The sequence below is a fragment of the Rattus norvegicus genome, chromosome 6 (assembly GCF_021556685.1).
Source record: "Rattus norvegicus strain SHRSP/BbbUtx chromosome 6, alternate assembly SHRSP_T2T, whole genome shotgun sequence".
Classification (NCBI taxonomy): Eukaryota; Metazoa; Chordata; class Mammalia; order Rodentia; family Muridae; genus Rattus; species Rattus norvegicus.
This window is the reverse complement of record NC_141539.1, coordinates 101462449-101485314: the sequence shown is the minus strand read 5'-3', so window position 1 is coordinate 101485314 and position 22866 is coordinate 101462449. Positions and strand designations below refer to the sequence as shown.

At 43.8% G+C, this 22866-nt stretch overlaps 1 protein-coding gene across 6 annotated transcripts; it reads right to left on the bottom strand.

Annotated features, from left to right (window-relative positions):
* Nucleotides 1-2501: 2501 nt before the first annotated feature.
* Nucleotides 2502-22836, bottom strand: Ppp1r36 (protein phosphatase 1, regulatory subunit 36). Of its 6 annotated transcripts, none has more exons than XR_015621792.1 (11): nucleotides 22422-22531; nucleotides 20830-20894; nucleotides 15590-15676; nucleotides 14384-14481; nucleotides 14226-14292; nucleotides 13320-13418; nucleotides 7186-7320; nucleotides 4425-4467; nucleotides 3921-4099; nucleotides 3226-3700; nucleotides 2502-3094 (listed from the first exon to the last, which is right to left on the bottom strand). XR_015621792.1 is itself a non-coding variant. In XM_087552771.1 (11 exons), the coding sequence occupies exons 2-11, from the start codon at nucleotides 20871-20873 to the stop codon at nucleotides 2681-2683; spliced, it is 1128 nt and encodes a 375-aa protein (XP_087408897.1). In that variant the 5' UTR covers nucleotides 20874-20894; nucleotides 22240-22531; the 3' UTR covers nucleotides 2502-2680.
* Nucleotides 22837-22866: the final 30 nt, after the last annotated feature.

Below are 22866 nucleotides of genomic sequence, written 5' to 3'. Positions count from 1 at the left end.
TGGCTTCTCACATCCAGGTCTCTCATGGGCCTCATGATGCCAGCTGCACCTAAGATTCTTGTCTAGGTCTGTTACTCTATTCAGGTTTTGCAAAATGGGCCACCAGAGAGGTGGCTCAGCAGGTAGGAACACTGAGTTCAATTCCAGCACCCACAGGCAGCTCACAACTGTGTAACTCCAGCCCCAGGGGACCCAATGTCCTCTCAGGCAGTGCCTCTCCGTGATACACAAACATTCAGTCAAACCACTCATACCCAGAAAATAAAAGTAGTATTTTCAGTTTTTCAAAATGATAATATTCTAGATGGGACTTTTTTAATTTTGCCAAATGATAACATTCTAATGGGACCATCCCTTTCTAATTATTACTTACAGTGGATCTATAAAGAGAAAAATTTCCATCATTAACTATTTGGGTTGCCCTGAGATACGGTTTGAAAGGGAAATTACTGCCTACTGTTTTGAGGTTTGTTGGGTTTCAAAGAGCACAGGGAAAGAGGCACATCTCAGATGAACAGCTGTGTTCCTCAGGAAGCGAGTTATCCAGGCTCCAGTGCAGGGGAGTAACTCTCCAATGGAAAGGAGATGTCAGGTCCTCCTCTCCTCAGTCCTCATCGATATTTCATGGATGGTCAGCAGCCCACTGCTAAGTCCTTAGCCTCTGCCTCACAATTCAGCCTGCCCCACATGCTCTCTGTTCTGTTTCTGAGCTGCGCTCTGGTTCTAGCCAGTACTTCCACACATAACCCACTTTATAACCCACTTTAAATTTCCTCATGGTCCTATCAAGGCACAGAGTACTGGCAGCTTATTAAAAAGTGATTGCATATAATCCAAGGTGATGAGAGTTGTCCAGTCATCCTCTAAAGCACTGGATAGTATCTATATGTATCTATAGTTCCAATCTAAAGTATCTTGATGGAGTATTGAAGTAGAAAAGGCAGGGCATAGGAATATGAGAAGCTGGCTGGTCATATGCAGTTAGGACACTCTTAAGAGAATTTTTAGTGTTCTGCTTTCTCCTTTTTCTTTATTTATTTTACATGTACGAATGTTTTGCCAGTATGCATGCCTTTGGATCATGTGTTTGCCTGGTTTCTGTGGGGTCCAGAAGAGGGTGTTGGAGTCCCTGGAACTGAACTTAGAGCTACTTGTGACTGCCACAGGGGTGCTGAGCCATCTCCCCATCTTTTTTATTGATTCTGGAACCTCAGCCTAGGGGATGGTGCCACCCATCCTCAGGACTGGTATTCCGTCCTCAATCATACCTTTCTGGAAACACCTTCACAGACTTACTAGATGTGTTTCCCTATGGTGATTCTAAACCTGGCAAAGTGGACAGTGATAAAGAGCCATCCCATCCCAGTGAGGCTGGTTCATATTTCCTTAATTCTATGGATCCTTTGGTCACATTCTGCCTTTTGTCCTGGAACTCCTAAATAATTTTCTGAATTCTGCATACATTAAGATTCAATCCTTAATACTGGAAAGTTTTATGAGCTTTGACCAATGCGAGTGCGAATGCACAATGTGCTGGTCGTCATGGCGTTACACAGAATAATTTTGCGACCCTGAAAGCATCATTCTTTACTACCCAACCTTCCCCAACTTAGGTCCTCAGAACTGTTTGTTCGTTTGCTTGTTTGTTTTGTTTTTTTCTGATATCTACTATCTTCCTATTTTTGTTTGTCCTGGATATTATGTACTTAGAATTATCTACAGATTTCCTAACTCCACAATATCTACTTAATATTCACCTGTATTTTTGTTTGTTTGTTTTTCAAGACAGAGTTTCTGTGTGTAATAGCTCTGGCTGTCCTGGAGCTTGCTTTGTAGGCCAGGCTGGCCTCAAATGCACAGAGATAAACCAGTGTCTGTCTCCCGAGGGCTGGGATTAAAGGTGTGCACCGCTACACCTAGCCATCTGTATCTTGTATAGCTTGCCAAATAACACTTTATTGTATAGTTAGACTGCAACTATCTACTGGCCTATTAAATGGCTTTGTGGTTGTTTTGGCTACAGATGACTATGAAATAAAATTATTATAAATATACTTTTGTGTAGTTGTATAAATTATTTTAATTTTACTGTTAGGATGTGTGTACTTGTGTGTGTGTATGATGGTTATGTGTGTGTGAAGGCTATGTGTACGTGCCACAGCATATATGTTGGGTCAGATGGCAACTTTCTCTGGAACACACACACACATACACACACACACACACACACACACACACACACACTCAAAATGTCTAGGAACATCCATTTAAGGCTGTAGTTATATAAGTAACAAAAAAGTGTCTTCCTCTGGAATTATAATATATATATGTATACACACACACAGTATATAGTGTATGTGTCTACTCTTTAGGGAGGAATGACAGGATTGTCCTCTATCCTGAGCATGCACAGGCACACAAGTACCATATACAATTGCACACACAAGTACAACTCACACACATGAACACAAAGAAGAACCAGTACAAGTAGGAAGATGTGTTTTTTAAGAGCTTTCTAAAACTCTTTATTAATCAAATTGTTAACTTTTAATAGAACTTGAGACAAAAATCTACAGTTTAAACAGCTATCTTATGGTAATAAACATTAATCCTGTAAGTGCTGTGGAGAAGCAGTTACTCCACATATAGAGACCTAGGTCAGGAATTGGAACCAACTAGATTACTTAGGGAAGGAGTTTTGCGAAGTTAGTTTTGACATGACCAAATTCAGTGTGTTCTGAATACTTGTGTTATTTCTCTCTACTATAGAAGAATTTCTTCCGCTTGTTTTTCCATTTTCTTCTGATTCAAGGGGGAGGAGAGTATGCGGGTTGAATAGATTTCGAGGTTCCCCCAAGATGCCAACTCTGTAAAGAGAATTTATTGCTGTATGACTGTGAATATCAGTCTGTGAAGACTCGTGCATACATGCACATGCGTGCACGTGTACACACACACACACACACACACACACACACGCTAAGACATACATACACTTTAAAAAGCCAGTCCCATTTCCATACCACCACTGTGGTCTTATATATCAGTCCAAAACTCAGTCCATAGCATGATTCTGTTCTGGCTCTACTCACATCTCCCCAAAAGGAATTCTTTTTTTTTTTTTTTTTTTTTTTTTTTGGTTCTTTTTTTTTCCGGAGCTGGGGACCGAACCCAGGGCCTTGCGCTTCCTAGGTAAGCGCTCTACCACTGAGCTAAATCCCCAGCCCCCCCAAAAGGAATTCTTAGAACAGACCCTGAGCCCTAAAGAGTATGTCCCTCACTCCTTCAGGCTACAACTATCTGACGTCTAGCAAAACTTCTAGGGATTTCTTTTTTCTAATCCGGATAGGCCTAAGTAGAGATGCTTTGGTCAGGAAGGCAGGGGCTGGCATGGGAATAGATGATTTCTACTGCCCAGTAGAGGAACCACAGTGCCTGGGTCCCTGGCCATCCCAGGCCTGCCGAGAGGGACCACTCACCAGTCTCCTGTGACTCTCTATGGGCTACTTACACGGGCATAACCACAGACTCCAGATTCGTTATGTCCTTCTCCACTCGGGGTTGGAGTTTGATGCCTGCCACGTACTTTTTCTCAGCGATATGCTGAGCTTTTTCTCTGAGAGACGGCAGCAGTGTAGACAAAACTGGGGAGCGCATGTCCATGGCCTTTTTAATGGCTGGACGCTTTGCCATCATTCTCCTGTGGGAGGAAAGGAGGACAGTCATGTCCCATTGTTCTGTTTCTGAGCTGAGGAAAGGCCCAGAGGTCGTAGCTGAGCCAGGTGCTGTGTGCATCTCTAGAGGCTGCGTCTTCAGCTGCTTTAGAGGACGAGGCACATGGGTTATGAGTCCGGGGCTGGCCTGAGCTGCAGACAGACTTCTTTCTCAAGAACACAGAGAAAATGAGCGAGAGGCCGTACCTGAATTGTACCAAGGTCATGCGCTTCTTCTCTCCTCCTGACTCTTCGTCTTCACGCTTCCTTCGAGGAATGTTGAACATATTGGTCCGAAAAAGCCTGCCCACCTCTTCCTCAATCTCTTTCAAGTACTGACGTCGGAAGACGATCCAGGCTATGCAGGTACAGAAGGTATAAAAGGACTGAAAGAGAGAAAAGAAAAACTCCCAGGACTCTGGAATGCTATGAAAAGCTCCCAGTGTCCCACAGTGTCACCATGTAGGCAGGAGCCCAGGTCATCCAGCTGGTGCGTGTCCCTGGAGCTGTACAGTTACAGGGGTCTTCACATTTGTGGGTGGAAAATCAGGCCAACATTCTAAGGTTGTTCTAGCAAACAACATCTTACCGTCCTATTTAAAAATGGATGTTTCCTTTTTATTTTTTAATAGCTATCTGTCAAATGGCTGTTGGTCACTGCTTTGTGCTGATCTCATAGCAAATGAAAAGTCCCCAAAACAAGGGCCTTACCTCAAAGAATTTCCAGTCTTTTTGTGTGTCTGATATTTTGTCCCTGAAATATAACAAATCACAATTATGGGTGATAAGTTCATTGTCCCCAAAATGTAGGATTCTAACTGGCGGCCCTATTACAATTTGGTCTGGAAGGTCCCCTGAGGCCATAGGCCCCTTTGCCAGCTGATGACATTATCAGGTGGCGAGGCCCGGCTGGAGGAAGTGGGTCACTGGGGATGTGCCAGGCAAGGCGGCTCTGTCTCTGGACTCCACTCTGCCTACTTCCCAGATGTCACAACACAAGCAGCTTTCTTCTAGCATGCCCTGCCCCCATGATGCTCCTACACGCAGGCCCAGAACATGTTGAGACCTTCATATTGGTTATTGAATTTCATCCTTCCTCTCTCCCCACGAGGGAGTCGGCATTGTGATTTCCACGCTACCCCAAGGAAGCTGAAGTTGAGGCTGAAGTCCAGTTTTCTCTCTGTATCCCCACAGGTGCTAGCCAGCCACATGTAATTGCTCCTGATGGCCCTGCTACCCCGCCTACTCCTCAAAGATGGCTTTCTTTGTACTTTATCCTTGGAGCCACCCTTTCTGCTGGATGGTCACTGAGTGTGTGTGTGTGTGTGTGTTGTGTGTTGCGTGTTGCTTGTTTTTAAATTGTGTATGTGTGTGTGTTGTTGCTTGTTTGTTTTTAAAGAGAAGGGGTGGGGGGGAGAGAGAAACAGAAACAACTTGAAGTTGAATGGGAAGGGAGTAGGGAAAACGGGGAGTGATTAGAAGAGGGAAAGTATGATTGAAATATATTTTATAAATTTTATAATTTTTTCAATAAAAATGTTAACTATTAAAAAGACAAACAAATGTTTGTTTAAAACAGAAACACCAATCAACAAAATTCAATATGAATTTCTCAGATTGAATTAAATTATTAGAAAAAAATCCATAGCCAGTAAACAAAAAAAGTTGTATTACAGAAAAACTCAATAATCAATTGTGTTGGAAAATGGAATACTGTTTGTTAAAGAAGTATCTTAGATTCATAGTTCATCTGATATATATATATATATATGTATATATATACATTTCAAGTAGAACAAAATGTAGCATTTTTATGTTTTTTTTTTTAACTAAGAAAGAAGGATAGGCAACTTAACCCAGGAGGAACCTGTATGATTATCAGACAGCATCGGGGACAAGATGGACAAACTCACATCCGTGAAAACATGGACTATCTTCCTAATGTGTGTAAGTGGGAAGAAACCAGGGGAGTAGGACACGTGACCAGTGCTTGTCATGGGACACAGAAAAGCTACACAAATTCCCATTTGGTCATTGGCAAAGGTAAAAAGTAAATAAGTAGATGGATAAAACACCTTGAAACACATCTCTCTCTCATCTCTCTCTCTCTCTCTCTCTCTCTCTCATCTACCTCCTATCTATCTATCTACCTATCTATCTATCTATCTATCATCTATCTATCTATCTATCTATCTATCTATCTATCTTTAAACTTTCAAAACTATTTATCATAAACCCCAAGGTAGCCAAGAAAACTTAGAATGAACGGGAGTAGATTTCTTAACCGTCATAAGCTAAGGTTCCTGGCCCCACATGTGGGAAGGCTGGAGAGGGCTCTGGGCTCTTCTGCTTCTGTTTGCTTGCTTTTTTTTTTTTTTTAAGTACATAACTGTGTCACTCAGGGAGGTCTTCAAGTGATCCCCCTACCTCAGCCTTTCAGCTGCTCCCTACTATAGGCAAGCATTACCAACACATCATGTGTGCCATTAGCCTGGCATTATAGAACAAGGGCGTTTTTAAAGGTTTGCACCTTTTAGTTAAACATGTTCTGGATGATAAGCCATAAGGAAACAGTCCAAATGTAATGTGGATAAAGATATTCAACACAAAAATCTTGCAAAGCAAAACAAATCAACAACAAAATAAACCTTGAACTGCACAAATGTTCACAAAGAAATAGTGAATCAAATGGACAAGCACACACAACAGAATCCCCACAGCCATTGAGACTGTGTACCAAGAATATATGTGGATAAAATACACGTAAAGGACAGTAAAGATTGGTGGGTAGAATGATTTCTCACACACAACTGCATGTGCACGGCTGCTATTGAGACTATACAAGAAAAAAGTAAAAGCAAGCACACAGAAAATGTAGATGGAGCAGGTATCCAGGGCAACCGATTTGGTGCGCTCAAAAACAAACCTGCGTCTGAAAACGAGGGATGTCTTATACTCCTCTCTTTTCCAAGTTCACGGTGTGGCTCTTGGGCCGATGTTAAACTAGGAACTGCAGAGTTAACCACCAAAGCTTCCCATCCTGTGAGCCTCTTTAAATTTTAGCTACAGTATGTCAACCTGAGGTAAAAATGTCCCATAGGCAGTGCTGTCTCAGTGGTGGTCCTCACAGCTGCGGTTGATGCAAGAGAAGCAGATACTGCACCCCACCCCCTCATCCCACCCTCCACAACACTGGCCATCACTTGGCCATCTCCTGAGACAGCCATGCACACAGCCCAGGTCCTCAGGCTGAGAAAGATTCCAGAGAGAACAAGTGCTGTCATCCAAAACGGGATACCATTTTTAAAATGAGACTCTGGAATTGTTTCCATACTTACTTGGCTCTGTCAGAGCAGTTACCGTTAGCGCTTGGGACAGATTCTCACCTGAGCCCCATTAAAGGAAATACTGTCTCAAGGGTACCAGAGGTCAAATGAAAAGGTGCCTAGTGGCAGCAAACGCGCATGCGTACTTTCCACAGTTCATGTGATGCTTGTCCGCCATGCCGACGCCCAGCACGAGTTTGCAGTACTTCTGCGCCAGGTACTTCTGTGCGTCTTCTAACTTGCTCATAACCAGCTCTATCTCTTTCTTCTCTACCAGGCCTCTGGGGGTGGGGAGACACAAGGTAGATTAATTCTGGTCAAAGTCTGTATTAATGAGCAAGAAGTACAGGCTACTTGGGAAGAAATAGTAGCGAGTCAACAAACTTCACTCACCAATTTGACTTCCTTGAGTTTTGTCATAGGGAAGATCCTCAAAATCTCCCTTTCTCTTTTTAAAAAAGATATATTTATTTTTACTTTGTTCGCATGGGTGTTGTGCTGCATGTATGTTAAGTGCACTGTGTAGGTGCCTGGTCCCCACATAAGCAGAAGAGGGCACTGGGTCCTCTGGAATGGGAGTCATGGACAGTTGTGAGCTACCACGTGGGGACTGGACCTGACTCCCGGACCTTGAGAAGAGCATTGAGAAGAGCAGCCAGTGCTTGTATCTGCCAAGCCACCTCTGTGATCCCCCAAAGTCATTTAATGACTGTGCCCATTGGAGTCAAGTTTAGGGTGAATGTCACTCGTATAGATCCCTTAGACTCTTTATGTCTCCTCAATATATTCACATTGAATCCTACTTCCTACAGAACACTCTGTAACAAGTCACCTGGGCTAGCTGCTGGGGTATCTGGTGGCTCCCCCATTCCTGCGAATTCCTAAAGCACACAGTGGAGACTGCCACCTCAGCTTTCCTCAGGGCCCTGGTGCTGCTACTAAGCTGAGGGGTCGGTGTCTTAATACAGGCTGCTCCCAGCTCTGAGCTCAGCACCATTTGGAAGGGAACCATTTGCTCTGTCACTACTCTGTGGCTTTCGGCACAGCCCAGCTCTGATTGAATTGCAAATGAGCTTTGTAAAAGACGCTCCTCGGTCACAGCTTGTCTGCAGCCTCATTTGTTTGGAGTACAGCATAGTCCTGTTGACAATACTGTCAAGTGTCACTGGAGAGCAAATGGAATGTGCTCTCAGTGGTGACAAATTACTGCCCCTTCTGAAGCTACACCAACTATATGAAGACAGCAGGCTGGCGGTGTCACAGACCTTTGATCCCAGCACTTGGGAGGCAGAGGGAGGTGGATCTTTGTGAGTTCGAGGCTAACCTTGGTTGCAGATCAATGTCTAGGACAGCCAGGCTACACAAAAAATTCCATATGAAGACATGCCTGAATGGAGAGGGATGAGTTAAGGATACCACGGCCTTCAAAAGGCAGTGTCATCACAGGCCATGAAAAGCCTGTGAGTCACTGGAGTAAAATGAGTTTCTGGAATAAAGTGAGCCCAGGTGTTGTGTAGTCCAAACACAGCTTCTACAGGCAACTTGCGGCCTGCAGGCCAATCCCAGTGCCTGCCTCCCAGCCTTTTCTAAATCCCCTTACCCTACTTTCCCAGAGGTACCACTAGCTAATCCTCCCATTGCAGAAACAAACCAAATGTCACCAAAGCGATGCTTTGAAACACTGTGGGGGGCTGGAGAGATGGCTCAGTGGTTAAGAGCACTGACTGTTCTTCCAGAGGTCCTGAGTTCAATTCCCAGCAACCACATGGTGGCTTATAACCATCTGTAATGAGATCTGATGCCCTCTTCTGGTGTGTCTGAACAGCTACAGTGTAATATAAATATATAAAAAAAAAGAAAAGAAAAGAAAAGAAAAGAAACACTGTGGACAATGACTCACAACCTTGACTCACTTATAAAGGACAACTATCCTGAGGTACTTGCTCAAAGTACAGATTCCCAATGTGACTCCCCTCCCAGATTCCAGAGAGCATTCAGAAAAATTAAAGCAATTGTTCCTAGTGATTATGAAGCAGAAACTCACATGGTAATAATGTACATCGGGAACCTGTGTGTTAGGCTGTCAGGATGGCTCAGCGGGTTAAGGGTGCTTGCTGTCAAACCTGATGACATTAGTTCAATCCCTGGGACCTACATGGTGGGGAACAGACTCCAGCAGATTGAACCTAGGGCTGCAGAGATGTATCAGTAGTTAAGAGCACTTGTTGCTCTTCCAGAGGACCCGAGTTCAGTTCCCAGCACCCACATGACAGCTGACCTATAGTATCCTAGAGTGCCTGGGCTCACATGCACATACTGCCATGCAGACACACAGGCCCACACACCATTAGGATTAATACATCGTTTTAAAAAACCCTGCTGAAGTGGAAAGAAGGGGGAAGCCATGAAGCCAAAGTGCACAGGGAAGTACAAAATTCCAGAATTCCAGGCAGAGCCCATCTGCTTGCGCCCATATTCCGAACCTGAGAATCACCCCCTAGGATTTCAGTGTTTTCAGTTCTGCCACATTGCTTCAAACATTTATGTGTGAGGGTGGAGGAGACTGAGTGTCATGTAGCCCAGGCTGGCCTTGAACCTACTGTGTAGCTGAGGATAGCTATGAACATCTGTTCTTACTGCCTTACCCCCAAATGCTCGGGTTACAGTTGTATCACCACAATGGGGCTGTGTGTATTAGGTGAGCACGCTACCAACTGAGCTGCACACCCAACCCTTAGACATCCTTAGACACTTAGCACAGTGAGCGGTCCTCCTGGATTGACAAACATAGTCCTTAACAACAACAACAACAACAATAATAATAATAGAGGCAGGGATGCAACTTGGGCACAGGATCTCGTGTTCAAGTCCCAGCCTCACCAAAAATGAAAATCGCAAGACTGACAATCTTGTTGAAAGTAAAATATTGCACACATTCCTGCTAAAATAAAATTTGCATATTTCTATGAAAAAGAAACATTTGAAAAGGAATTTAAAGAGACATGGAAGTGATTATCAGTTTTGGTCTCATAAGATCTCTCTTAGAAATGTATTCTTTAAAAAGCATTACCAAAGTCAGACAGAGAGATTTTATGACTGAAAATATACAGTTCTAAAACAATAAAACAGAACAAAAAATATTCAGTTCTGAAAATCTGAGCTAGGCATGGCAGCACATGTCCACAATCCCAGGCCTTGACAGGCTGAGGCAGGAGGATTAGGAATTCAAGATCAAAGAGATATATTGATTTCAAGGCCATCCTGGACTAAATAAGACCATCTCAAAAAACTTTAAAAAACCCAATATATGGGCTGGAGAGATGGCTCAGTGGTTAAGAACACCCGACTGTTCTTCCAGAGGTCATGAGTTCAATTCCCAGCAACCACATGGTGGCTCACAACCATCTGTAAAGAGATCCGATGCCCTCTTCTGGTGTATCTGAAGACAGCTACAGTGTACTTATATATAATAAATAAAATAAATCTTTTAAAAAAAACCCAATATATAACAAAATATATAAAATAAGTTATCATTATCATTAGTATTAGTATTAGTACTATTAAGTCAGAGTGTCTCACTATGTAGCCCTGGCTGCCCTGGAACTTACTATGTAGATGAATCTGGCCTCAAACTCATAAATATCCACCTGCCGATGTCTCCCAAGTCCTGGGATCAAAGGCATGCACCAGCTGGTCTACAAATATTATTTACCTATCAAAGAAACAGGCAAGGCTCAATCCACAAACATGGAGGGATGAAAGAGAAGCTCTCGTACAGCCAGTTACGATTTAAGGACCTGGCATTAACTAGCTCCCCGTGACTGAAATCAATTCTTTTCCTCTATGCAAAGACCCCACACAATCTATATTTAACTCTCTTATACTGAAGTAAACTGACTAACTTCTAGACACTTGAAAAATGAAAGGTTGTTGTCATTTTCCGAACCCATAATTGAAAATTTGGGCTGGCTTGTTTTCTTGTTCGGCTGTGTTCTGGTTAGTTTCCAGCACATTTAAAAACTAACCGGGAGTCCTTTCTTCTCTGTTACTTATAAACTAATATATAAAAGAAATGTCTTTGCTAGATTAGTAATAAGGCTCAGAGTTAGAAGGAGCACAAGAATATAACCAGTCAAAGAGCTGGTTATACGAATCCCCTGAGCCCAGTTTGGGACGGCTCCTCCAGCCTTGTAAGCCACAGTTGGCTTCAGCTTTTGATGCTGCCATAGAAACGCTTCACGCTCTGGCTGTCCTGCTGGGAAATGCCACCCTGAAATAACACTCATGTTGCATATCTCATGGTGGCATCACAGGGACAGCAGTGTCAGAAGTATTTATCTGGTCCCTTACAAAACTGCTATCCAGGGTCATCTATCAGTTCACAGAGTGTTTCTCCAACTGCTTGATCTGATACAGGAGTTCTATATTTTAAAAACATTCTGTAGCAACAAATTAATGGCTCTACTCGGCATTCCTAACAGCTAAAATCACTGAGCTGACTCCACGTGTACGGGAGAACAGCCTGGGCACTTGGAAAGTTCCACGGCTTGTGAAAGGTCACCAAGCCTGAGAGACATTGTTGGGTTCTGGGCTCCACGTTCCCAGATTTTTGCTCTGAAGTTTGTCTTTCGGCCACCGCTGACTAACAGTGCAGTTAAGTTTTCTTCGGGCATTTTACCCCCAGCTAAATCTACTTAAACAAAAAACAAAAAACAACTACTTAGCTTTTTGTTATCAGATGCTTACAAACCTTTTAGCATGAATTTTGTAAGCATAAAAAAAAAAACCATGAGAAAGGTAAAGTGGGGGGGTAAGGGGGAGGGAGAGAGGAGGGAGGGGGAGGGGGTCGAGCTGCATGGTTCTGTGCTGAGGTCACTAGCTATACTGCCTGCTGAGCACTTAGAGTAATTCATCTGAACTGAGGCCATTAGAGATACCAGACTCAGACTGTGGAGACGGCTCAGCAGTTAAAACATCCTAGGGGCTGGGGAGATGGTTCGGTAGGTAAAGTGGTTGTTGCTCAGGCTTAAGGATCCCAGTTTGGATCCCCAGCATCCCTGTGTAAGCTTGGCATGGTGGCAGGCATCTGTGACCTCAGCTCTGAGGGGAAATGAGACAGACGAATCCCTGAGGCACTTGGCCAGCCCGTCTAGCTGAAAACCAGCAAGCACAGATTATGGTGAGAGGCCCTGTCTCAAAACGCATGGTAGAAAATGATAGAGAAGGAGCCCAATAGAGACCTCCTGCCTTCACAAACACAAGCATTGGGTGAGCATACTACCCTGCCCATACATGCACATACATGCATACAGCACATGCACACACATGCATGTACTACATACACATATGCAAATGCATGCACACGCATGCATATAACACGCGTATGCACAAAGAATACAACTTTTTAAAAAAGAATTATTTTAAAATACTAACATCCTAGTATTGATTACATATTATCACTGGAATGTTTTTAAGTCAATAGGTTGGATAAAACAATTATTTAAAATAATTTTAGATATATTTCATTTTGTATGTTTAAATTTTTAAAATTTCCTATCATCAAAAATATTAAATAATATTTTAAAATTTCTAATAATGTGTCTTAAGGATATAAAAAGAAACTTGTATATCCTTAAGACAACACATGATTAGAAAATTTTGGGCCTGGCAGTGGTGGCACAGGCCTCTAGTCCCAGCACTTGGGAGACAAGGCAGAGGCAGGTGGATCTCTGAGTTTGAGATCAGCCTGGTGTAAAGAGCAAGTTCCAGTACAGCCAGGGCTACATAGAGAAATCCTGTCTTGAAAAACCAATATAATAATAATAATAACAACAACATCAATAATAATAATAACAATTTTAAATTGCAAATATGGCTTTCATTGTATCTCATCATTGAACGGGGCTGATCTATGCTTGCCGGACTTTTTTTTTTTTTTTTTTTAAGATTTATTTATTTTATGTATGTGAGTACAGTCACTTTCTTCAGACACCAGAAGAGGGCATCGGATCCCATTACAGATGGTTGTGAGCCACTATGTGGTTGCTGGGAATTGAACTCAGGACCTCTGGAAGAGCAGTCAGTGCTCTTAACCGCTGAGCCGTCTCTCCAGCCCCGGACTGTTTTGTTATGAGAACTCCTGTGTGAACTGCTCAGTGAGCATTAAAGCAAAGCAAATTCTCCTGTATAAATGTTTCCTAGACCAGACAGACTGACAGGATGCCACCATTTTACTCAGCCAGTAGTAAAACACTAACGCACACTATGAAGTCTTACTCACACCATGTAGCTTTGGGGCTTCTTTTCCATTGAGAGTCTCTCCAGGTAATAAGACAGATAGTACAACAGTGCCATGAGGAAGCTGTCGAGACTCTTATTCCTATGGGGGAAATTGAAAAAAAAAGAAAACCAGAAAACAGCATCGGGTTTCTCATGAAGAACAATGGGACGCAGTATGAGAATAAATAGAAAGATACAGTTCTAAGTCTATCACACAGTTAACTTACTACCCGTTGTTATGGAGATGTAAAGTGCCTGAAAAAAAGACTCATTCCTGCATAGTAAGATACCAAATTATTAATATATTGTTAATCATTTCACTTTACAAGTATTCATTCTTTAAATAACATATTTCCAATGTTTGTAAAATGTACGGACTGGTCATGGCGGTTCATTCCTGTGACCCCTGCAATCGAGAGGATCTCAGGTTCCAGGCCAGCCTGGGATGCTAAATGGAATTGACAGAAAACTTCTGCATACCATAGCCCTATTTTTTTTTTTTTTGGTTCTTTTTTTTCCGGAGCTGGGGACCGAACCCAGGGCCTTGCGCTTCCTAGGTAAGCGCTCTACCACTGAGCTAAATCCCCAGCCCCCATAGCCCTATTTCAAAATACAAGCAAAAGTACAGAAATCTATGAAGCAAACACATGCCTCTCCCATGCTTTTGTAAACATCTCATTCTTGAGACGAACTTGTAAACACTGGCTGTCCACATGCAAATTGCTCCTTGCTCTGGGACTTAGCAGCTCCTGTGGCCTCAGGTAGCTCTCCCAGACTCCACACTCTGAGAGGATGACTTGCATACAGGCACTATATGCTCTTTCTCTCTAAGGACAGACCTGTAACCACTTATTAGACAAAAGTTCCCGCAAAAGGGGAACAATGCATGCCATCTGGTCGGCTGTACCTCATAAACGTTGTGAAGGAGCAGACCCTCTGCATTTCAGTGTCTTGGAGGGAAAGCAGCGCAACAACTGGAAGAAGAGAAGAAGGCAGTTAGACAGAGAGGGAGAGCCACACTGGAGGCCGCTGCAACTTGGAATGGAAGAAAGAAAAGTGGCTCACACTTGACGTCATCCAGCGTGACGTTGCCCTGCTGGCCTCGCTTCTCCAAAGTCTTAGCTGACTTTTCATCCCTTGGGACAAACCTTTTATCTGTCAATCTGTTTGAAAATAGAATAGTTTCAAGTGATTTATTTATTTATTTTTTTATTATTCGTATGGGTGTGCATTACATTCATGCGGTGCTCACTGAGGCCAGAGGAGGATGCTGAATTCCCCTGTACAGTTACAGCAGCTTGTGAGCTCCCGGAATCAAATCTGTGCCTTCTGGAAGGGGCGGCCAGTGCTCTTAACCTCTGAGCCACTGCTCTATACCTCAGAGAATATTTTAAAGATTTAGCCGTGTCTAATGTATCCTGAGATGCACAAGGAATTGGCTTGTAAAGTGATAAGAGCTTGAGTGTTATGCACAGTTCCATTTTATGTAGTATTATTTCAAAATGCACTTTATTGAACATTGTATCTATCGTGCTAGAAGTAGAAGCATGCAGGCTGACATAAAAGGTAAACTCAAATAGAGCATTTGGGTTTAGTTTATTTGGTTTGGATTTTCAAGACAGAGGTTTTCAAGGTCTCTCTGTGTCATCCTGGCTATTTTGGATTCACTCTGTAGACCAGGCTGGCCTCCAACTCAGAGATCTGCCTGCCTCTGCCTCCTGAGTGTTGAGATTAAGTGCACAGACTACTGCCCAGCTTTCAAATGGATCATTTAAATCACTTAATGAGTTCAGGATGTGATTCAGTTTGCCTAGAATGTATGAGGTCCTGGTTTAAGTTCCAGTACTGCAGATGGATTGACAGATGGATGGATGGATGGATGCATGGATGGATGGATGGATGGATGGATGGATGGATGGATGGACGGACGGACGGACGGACAGAGATAGAAAGATGGATGGGTTGGTGGGTGGGTGGATGAATGGAAGAATGGACCAATGGGTAGGTGGATGGATGGATGGAAGGAAGAAATTCTAGTGTCATTGCTATTTTCAGATTTTAAAAAAGCCATAAAAGTTTGAAATGCACTAGTAGCCATGTTATAAAAGGCATGTCTAGGGGCTGTTTGTAATTCTGGCTGTGACTGAGACGCTGCCTGTGTTTCCCTTGATGTTATTTTCATGACAACTTAGGAAAATGGGACTGGTATTTCTTTGTGTTTGTAAAGACAAGTGAGTCCACTGAGAAATGCCGTGATCCAAGTGAAGCCACCTTTCTGAAGCTGTGCCGTCCATCTCAGCAAAGTGAACCGCCTTCCCTTTCTTGCCTTTCTCCTTCAGTTCTACTGCAGGTGTGAAACTGCAACGAAAAGATACAATTAGGGACTTAACCTTTGCCCAGGGGAAGGAAGATCCCGTGAGGGGCATAGCTCATGTAGTCTGAAGATTGGCATATATTAGCCGTGTTCAACTGAGGACGAGTTTCACACGTGGAGCCACTGTCAAGAGGAAGATTTGGAGGGTGGGGGTAAGAGGAAGATTCACACCTCCAACTCACATTCAGCTTCTAGAACATCACCATCCACAGAACATTTCTGTCTGAACATCTTGTAGTAATGTCATAAATGCAGAAGACTTCCTATGTTTATTGAGTACTGTGACAAGCTAGGCACTCTTAGGCACCATCTCATCCCTCATAGTAACTTTATGAGGACAATGTTACTGCCATCAATTTCTCTCCTGGGAACTGGTCAAGCCAGAACAGGCTCCAAGGCACAGAGTGTGTACTGAGTCACCAGGCAGTTCTGCCTCCCAAGCCATCATAGTTTCCCTGCCCTGGAAAGGTTTTAGCACATTGACACTCTCTCTCTCTCTCTCTCTCTCTCTCTCTCTCTCTCTCTCTCTCTCTCTCTCTCTCTCTGTGTGTGTGTGTGTGTGTGTGTGTGTGTGAGTGTGTGTGTGTGTGTGTGTGTGTGTGTGTGTTTTCTTAAAGGGAAAGCATAAAAGATTTTATTCAATGTGATGGTGTTGGGAAGGGCAGAGAGATCCAGGGCAGGGAAATTAGAGTTTGACTAGAGGGCCAAGGATGTGCACTTCCAAGCGGTCCCAGTGAGGTGTGGTCTTATCCTCTATTGTCCCCACTGTCCTGGCTTCAGTCTCCTGCTGTAAGGTATTCTGACAAGTTGCTAGGACTCAGTGAAATCTCTTCTCTGTGACAAGCTCCGGCAACCACATAACACAGGAGTTATACGGGAGTAGTGAGTCAACAGACCATGATGAACAAACACATACTGAGGCCCTACTATGTGCTGGAAATGTCTATGGACAGGAGACTGTGTCTTGAGTAGGGCCAACACATAGACTTTGGAATGCCATGTCAAACACAACAATTTGGTGGCTTACTGGAGGTTACAGCTTACTTTTCTAACCCAATCAAGTAGCTTCACCTTTGCCCAAAGTCGTGTCTTTTTATTACATTTAGGCACACATGTGGTAACAGGCATTTTTTTCCCCACATTTGATCATCCTCTAAAGATGAAGACCAAGCTTATAAACTCCCATTATCTCCTTCCCAAATCCCACAAAAGGAAATTGTTTGAGAAATAATAAAGTTACTATTATTACTCACAGGAATAATAGTTAGTTTGGTACTTTCTTCTAGGAGGTTAGCCAACCTCTGTTCAATAGCCATGTTGTAATAAAACGTTAGCGCCTAAAGGCTGGAGAGATGACTCAGTGGTGAAGAACACTGACTGTTCTTACAGAGGACTCAGGTTCTATTCCCAGCACCCACATGGTGGCTTACAACCATCTGTAAGTACAGTTCCAGGAGATCCGATGCCCTCTTCTGGTCTCTGTGGGTACTGGGTACATATGTAGTGCACAGACATACAGGCAAAACGCTCTCACACATAAAATAATAAAATAACCTTTGAAAAAGTCTTCCTAGAGCCAGGCAGTGGTGATGCACACCTTTAATCCCAGAACTCAGGAGGCAGAGGCAGGTGGTGAGCTCAAGGATAGCCTGGTCTATAGAGCCAGTTCTAGGACAGCCAGGGCTACACAGGAAACCCTTTGTCTTGAAAAACAAAAATAACAAAAATACAAATAAGAGTTCTTTCAATAATATCCTTAAAGGGTATGCTTTCTCTCAGGAACCACATGAGGAATATTTACTGAAAACTTTTAATGTTTCAGTAAATAATACTAACAAAGGGATGACTGGGCAATTGTAATGTTTGAGCCTTATCTGAAGTCTCATCAGAACAAACACAAACTATATCAGACACTAGGAGCCAGATGAATGCTAATTGAATATTTTATAATAAGGCTTATATCTAGGCATGCACATAGAAATTTGGTCGGCTTTCTATGAAAGCACTTACAGTTTGAAGTACATGCTGAAATATACTCTCCAAAATCAAAATCACTGTCGGTCCAATCAACCCATACATTTAGAACAATTTGATAACAAACTAATAAAAATTTGGACTTACCTGGCCTCTACGAGCACCTCACACTCATACACAGTTAAAAGTAAAACCTAAAATATTTAGTTTATTAATATATTTCATGACTATGAAAGTATATTTAACTTTTTTACCTTTAAACTTATTAGTAATCTTAACTATGAAATACTATGATATGAACACTAAAACTTAGTTTGAAAAGTACTGCCAGGCTGGAGAGGTGGCTCAGTGGTTAAGAGTACTGACTGTTCTTCCAGAGGTCCTGAGTTCAAATCCCAGCAACCACATGGTGCCTCACAACCATCTGTGATGGGATCTGATGCCCTCTTCTGGTGTGTAGGAAGACAACTACAATGTACTTATATTTAATAAGTAAATAAATCCTTAAAAAAGAGAGAGAGAGAGAAGTACTGTGAATTATCCTTCTTTTTATAGAAATTTAGTACATAGAGCTGGGCAGTAGTAGCACATGGTTTTAATCCTAACTCGGGAGGTAGAGGTAGGCAGATCTCTGTGAGTTCAAGGCCAGTCTGGTTTACAGAGTGAGTTCTAAGACAGTCCAAGCCAAGGCTGCAGAGAGGAAACTTGTTTCAAAAAAAAAAAAAAAAAGAGGAGGAGAAGGAAGGGGAGGCAAAGGGGAAGAGGAGGAGGAAGGGGGGAGGAGGAGGAAGGGGAGGAAGAGGAAGAAGGGGAGGAGGAGGAAGGGGAGGAAGAGAAAGGGAGGAGGAAGGGGAGGAGGAAGGGGAGGAGGAAGGGGAGGAAGGAAAAGGGAGGAGGAAGGGGAGGAGGAAGGGGGAAGAGGAAGAGAAAGAGAGGTGGAAGAGGAGGAGGAAGGGGGAGGAAGAGGAAGGGGAAGAGGAAGGGGAAGAGGAGGAAGAAGGGAGGAGGAAGGGGAAGAGGAGGAAGAAGGGAGGAGGAAGGGGAAGAGGAGGAAGGGGAGGAGGAAGGAGAAGAGGAAGGGGAGGAAGAGGAGGAGGAAGGGGAGGAAGAGGAAGGGGAAGAAGAGGAGGAAGAAGGGGAGGAGGAAGGGGAAGATGAAGGGGAGGAGGAAGGGGAGGAGGAGGAAGGGGAAGAGGAGGAAGGGGAGGAGGAGGAAGGGGAAGAGGAGGAAGGGGAGGAGGAGGAAGGGGAAGGGGAGGAGGAGGAAGGGGAGGAGGAAGAAGGGGAAGAGGAGGAAGGGGAAGAGGAGGAAGGGGAGGAGGAGGAAGGGGAGGAGGAGGAAGGGGAAGAGGAGGAGGAAGAAGGGGAGGAGGAGGAAGGGGAGGAGGAAGAAGGGGAAGAGGAAGAAGGGGAGGAAGAAGAAGGGGAAGAGGAAGAAGGGGAGGAGGAGGAAGGGGAAGAGGAGGAGGAAGGGGAGGAGGAAGAAGGAGAAGTTCCTTCAGTACCTGGAGAGCATACACAGAAAGCACGGTCACATTAGTATTTAGTGAGTATTTAATGTTGGTAGTTAGGATTGTACCTATTTTCTCTTGTGCTGTAACTATTGTCCCTTCTGTGGCTACCCTCCCTGTCTAACCCCCAAGCTTTCCCTACCTAGTTCATAACTCACTGTGTGTGATGTCACAGGATTCCTTGACATCTCAGAAGAAAAAAAGACAAACCTAAATGACTGCTTTGGAAATAGCAAGCTACTCAGAGATGCTGAGAGAAACTTAGTCTATAAAATGCAGATGCTTGCTGGGATGCACCTTAGTGGTAGTATGCTTGCCTGGCCCTGGGCTCAGTACAGTATGACAAAAACAAAACAGAAACATTTAATTTTGACTCTAACGTGAAGTCTTGGAATTATCTGACAATATATCTAATGCCTTTATATTTATAAAATCATATGTGCTTAACCAACTCCTTTCTGAACCATTTAGCTTCACCTGACCAACAGCTTAGGAGACATTTTTATATGAGCCTGTGATCTTTTTTTTTTTTTCTTTTTTTCGGAGCTGGGGACCGAACCCAGGGCCTTGCGCTTGCTAGGCAAGAGCTCTACCACTGAGCTAAATCCCCCCCCCATGAGCCTGTGATCTTAAACACACAATTATTTTCATAACACCCAGCCCAGTCCCAAACCACTGGTAATATAAGGGTAAGGGCTGAGATTTGTGCAAGCAAGTGCAGCTGAGGGATAGAGTGCCTGCTTCGAAAGCCTGAGGTGCTGAGTTCAATCCCCAACACAACATAAAACGTGTTTTTTTTTTTTTTTTGGTTCTTTTTTTCGGAGCTGGGGACCAGTGTATCTTTAATATACAGTTGTTTAGTACATAACTGTGCTACCCAGCTTGGCTTAGATACAAACTCATAATCAGCATCCCGAGGATTAAAACTAGGGTTCTTTTTAAAGCTGATCTTTTTTAAATTTACTTATTTTGTGAGTACACTGTCGCTGTCTTCAGACACACCAGAAGAGGGCATCGGATCCCTATTACAGATGGTTGTGAGCCACCATGTGGTTGCTGGGATTTGAACTCAGGACCTCTGGAAGAGCAGTCAGTGCTCTTGATCACTGAGCCATCTCTCCAGCCCTAAGCTGATGATTTTAATCTTACAAAATTTACTATAAACTGCAAAAGGTGTAATGTCATCTCATTCATTTAGAGTGTAATTCTAGAACTTAAAAGCCAATTTTACAAAGTAGTTAAGAACATGGCCTTAAGCAAAGCAGATCTCCGTTTAAACCATCTCACTCACCAGAGACCTGTGCAAATGGGACGCATCATTTGATCTCCCTCCGGTGCCTTAGCTCTTTGAAAATCTCAGCTCCTTAACTGTAAACTGTTGGGATGTTTCCAAGGGTTGCTTAAATGATTAGCACAACAGCTAGCCCCTAGAAAGCAGCTCACTAGACATTATCAAAACCAGTGTCTTTCAGACTGTTCAGCGAAATCATTATCTTCAGATAGTGGGATTTAATTCTATTTTTTAAGACTTTTCTGGTCCCCATCCCCGAAAAAAAAAAAAAAAGACTTTTCTGTATGGCTAATCCCTGCCCCCATCACATGTAATTGTCATAAAAATGCTTTTTAAAAAAAAAAGTTACATTAAACTTTACCTTCTAAATTCCAGAGATTTTGTTTCGTCTTTCCAGTACCACATTCCTAGCCGTAATCCACATTGCTGTAAAATGAAATGATTGTGTCATATATAACTAAAATTCACTCTACAGCCTGCATGTCCCCACAAACCATTAATAATTCTAGTATTCCCGCGTTAATTCTATCGAATTAATCACATTCAAGATGTCCTTGAGTTTCTGACCCTCTTCTCTGTATCTCTCCATTGCTAGACTTACAGACATTCGATGTTAAGCCTGGTTTATGTGAAAACAGGGATGGGTGCGTGCTAGGATATCACTCAATCATCTAAGTGACACCCCAGTCTATTTCATTTTATTTTTATGTGTATGGGTGTTTTGCTTCTTGTGTATGTATCTGTACATCGTGTGTGTGTGTGTGTGTGTGTGTGTGTGTGTGTGTGTGTGTGAGAGAGAGAGAGAGAGAGAGAGAGAGAGAGAGAGAGAGAGAGAGCGAGCTGGAAGAGGCCAGAAGAGGGTATCAGATCTCCTGGAGTTGGAATTAGCAATGGATTTGTTCCTGCTGGGAATTGAACCTGGCTCCTTTGGAAGAGTAGCCAGTACTTTTTTTTTTTAAAGATATATTTATTTATTCTATATAAGCACACTGTACTTATATATAATATAGCTCTCCTCAGACACACCAGAAGAGGGCAGCAGATCTCATTATAGATAGTTGTTAGCCACCATGTGGTTGCTGGGATTTGAAATCAGGACCTCTGGAAGAGCAGACTGAGTCATCTCTCCAGCCCATAGCCAGTACTCTTATTTACTGAGCCGTCTCTATTGTTTTGTGTTATTTCTTGCTTTTATCCTTTTTGTTTTCAGATGTGGTTTCAAATCAAATCAAATGTGGTGAAGGAGAGAAAGTGGGACAGCAGGCAAGGGGAAGGTAGGAAGAGAAAGGGGGAAGAAAATTTAGCGCAAGGATAGTCACGGGCATTCAGAAGATGCCATACAGCAACCTTTAATCTAGATTTAAGTTAGACTTTCAATAAAAAAAAGGAAGGAAGGAGGGAAGGGAGGAAGGAAGGAAGGCAGGCAGGCAGGCAGGCAGGCAGGCAGGCAGGCAGGCAGGCAGGCAGGCAGGCAGGCCTGACAGTTGTCTCTGACGACGTTGTCCCTACTTTCAGAGACAGATTTTCTCAGGGAAGCAGGGCTCAAACCATCAGCCCTTGCTCCCCCGGGGTCCTACCCAGAGCCCAACCTCTCCTGCAGGACTGCCTGTCTCATAACCACGTATGGAGAGGAGTGGACTTTTATAATGATCCGCGTGGGAAGCCAACAGAATTCAATTCCGACAACACACCTCTTTACTTTTGCGTTTGGGGACAAATATGTTCAACTGTTCTTTAAAACTGCAGGTGTCAGACGAAGGCGACGACCCACCTGCGGAGGAGCCCGAGCGCAGAGCACAGGACCAGGACGCCAAGCTCTGCCCTGGTCTCCCTATAGAATCCCACTGGACTCCCACGGTGCCTGCTACACCGCCCGCCGCGCCGAGGGCGGGTCCCGGTCAACACTGCCCTCCGGTTACCCGGCCCGGAAGCGTGCGACCAGGCGGCACTTACGTCCAGTCGGGTAGAGGATTGCCCGACAAACTGCTTCCTCCTGGGGTACAACTCTGGGATGGAGAACAAGGTCTCACCCTTGTACATGGTGGCCGCGTCACCTGGGATACAGCCTCGCCGCCGCCCGGCTGGCGCCGGAGGGGCGGGGCTTCCGCCGGACGAGGGACCCTAAGGACTCCGCGGTTCCAACCCCTGCTGCGCTCGCGGCCTGCCCGGACTTGACGCTTCCTGCAGTAACCCCCCATGAAACCCTCACGCTGTGCTTTGATTGGAGTAACTGGGCACAATCCTGTAGGACAGACCTGTTCCAAACGACCTTGGCTAGCACAATGAAGCTGAAACACAGCGGGTCCTAGCTTGATTTTGGGGAGTTCGATTAATGGAAGAGATTATGGGCACGGAAATAAAATGTTTCTGGGCAGTTCTGTTTAACTCGTGGAACCTG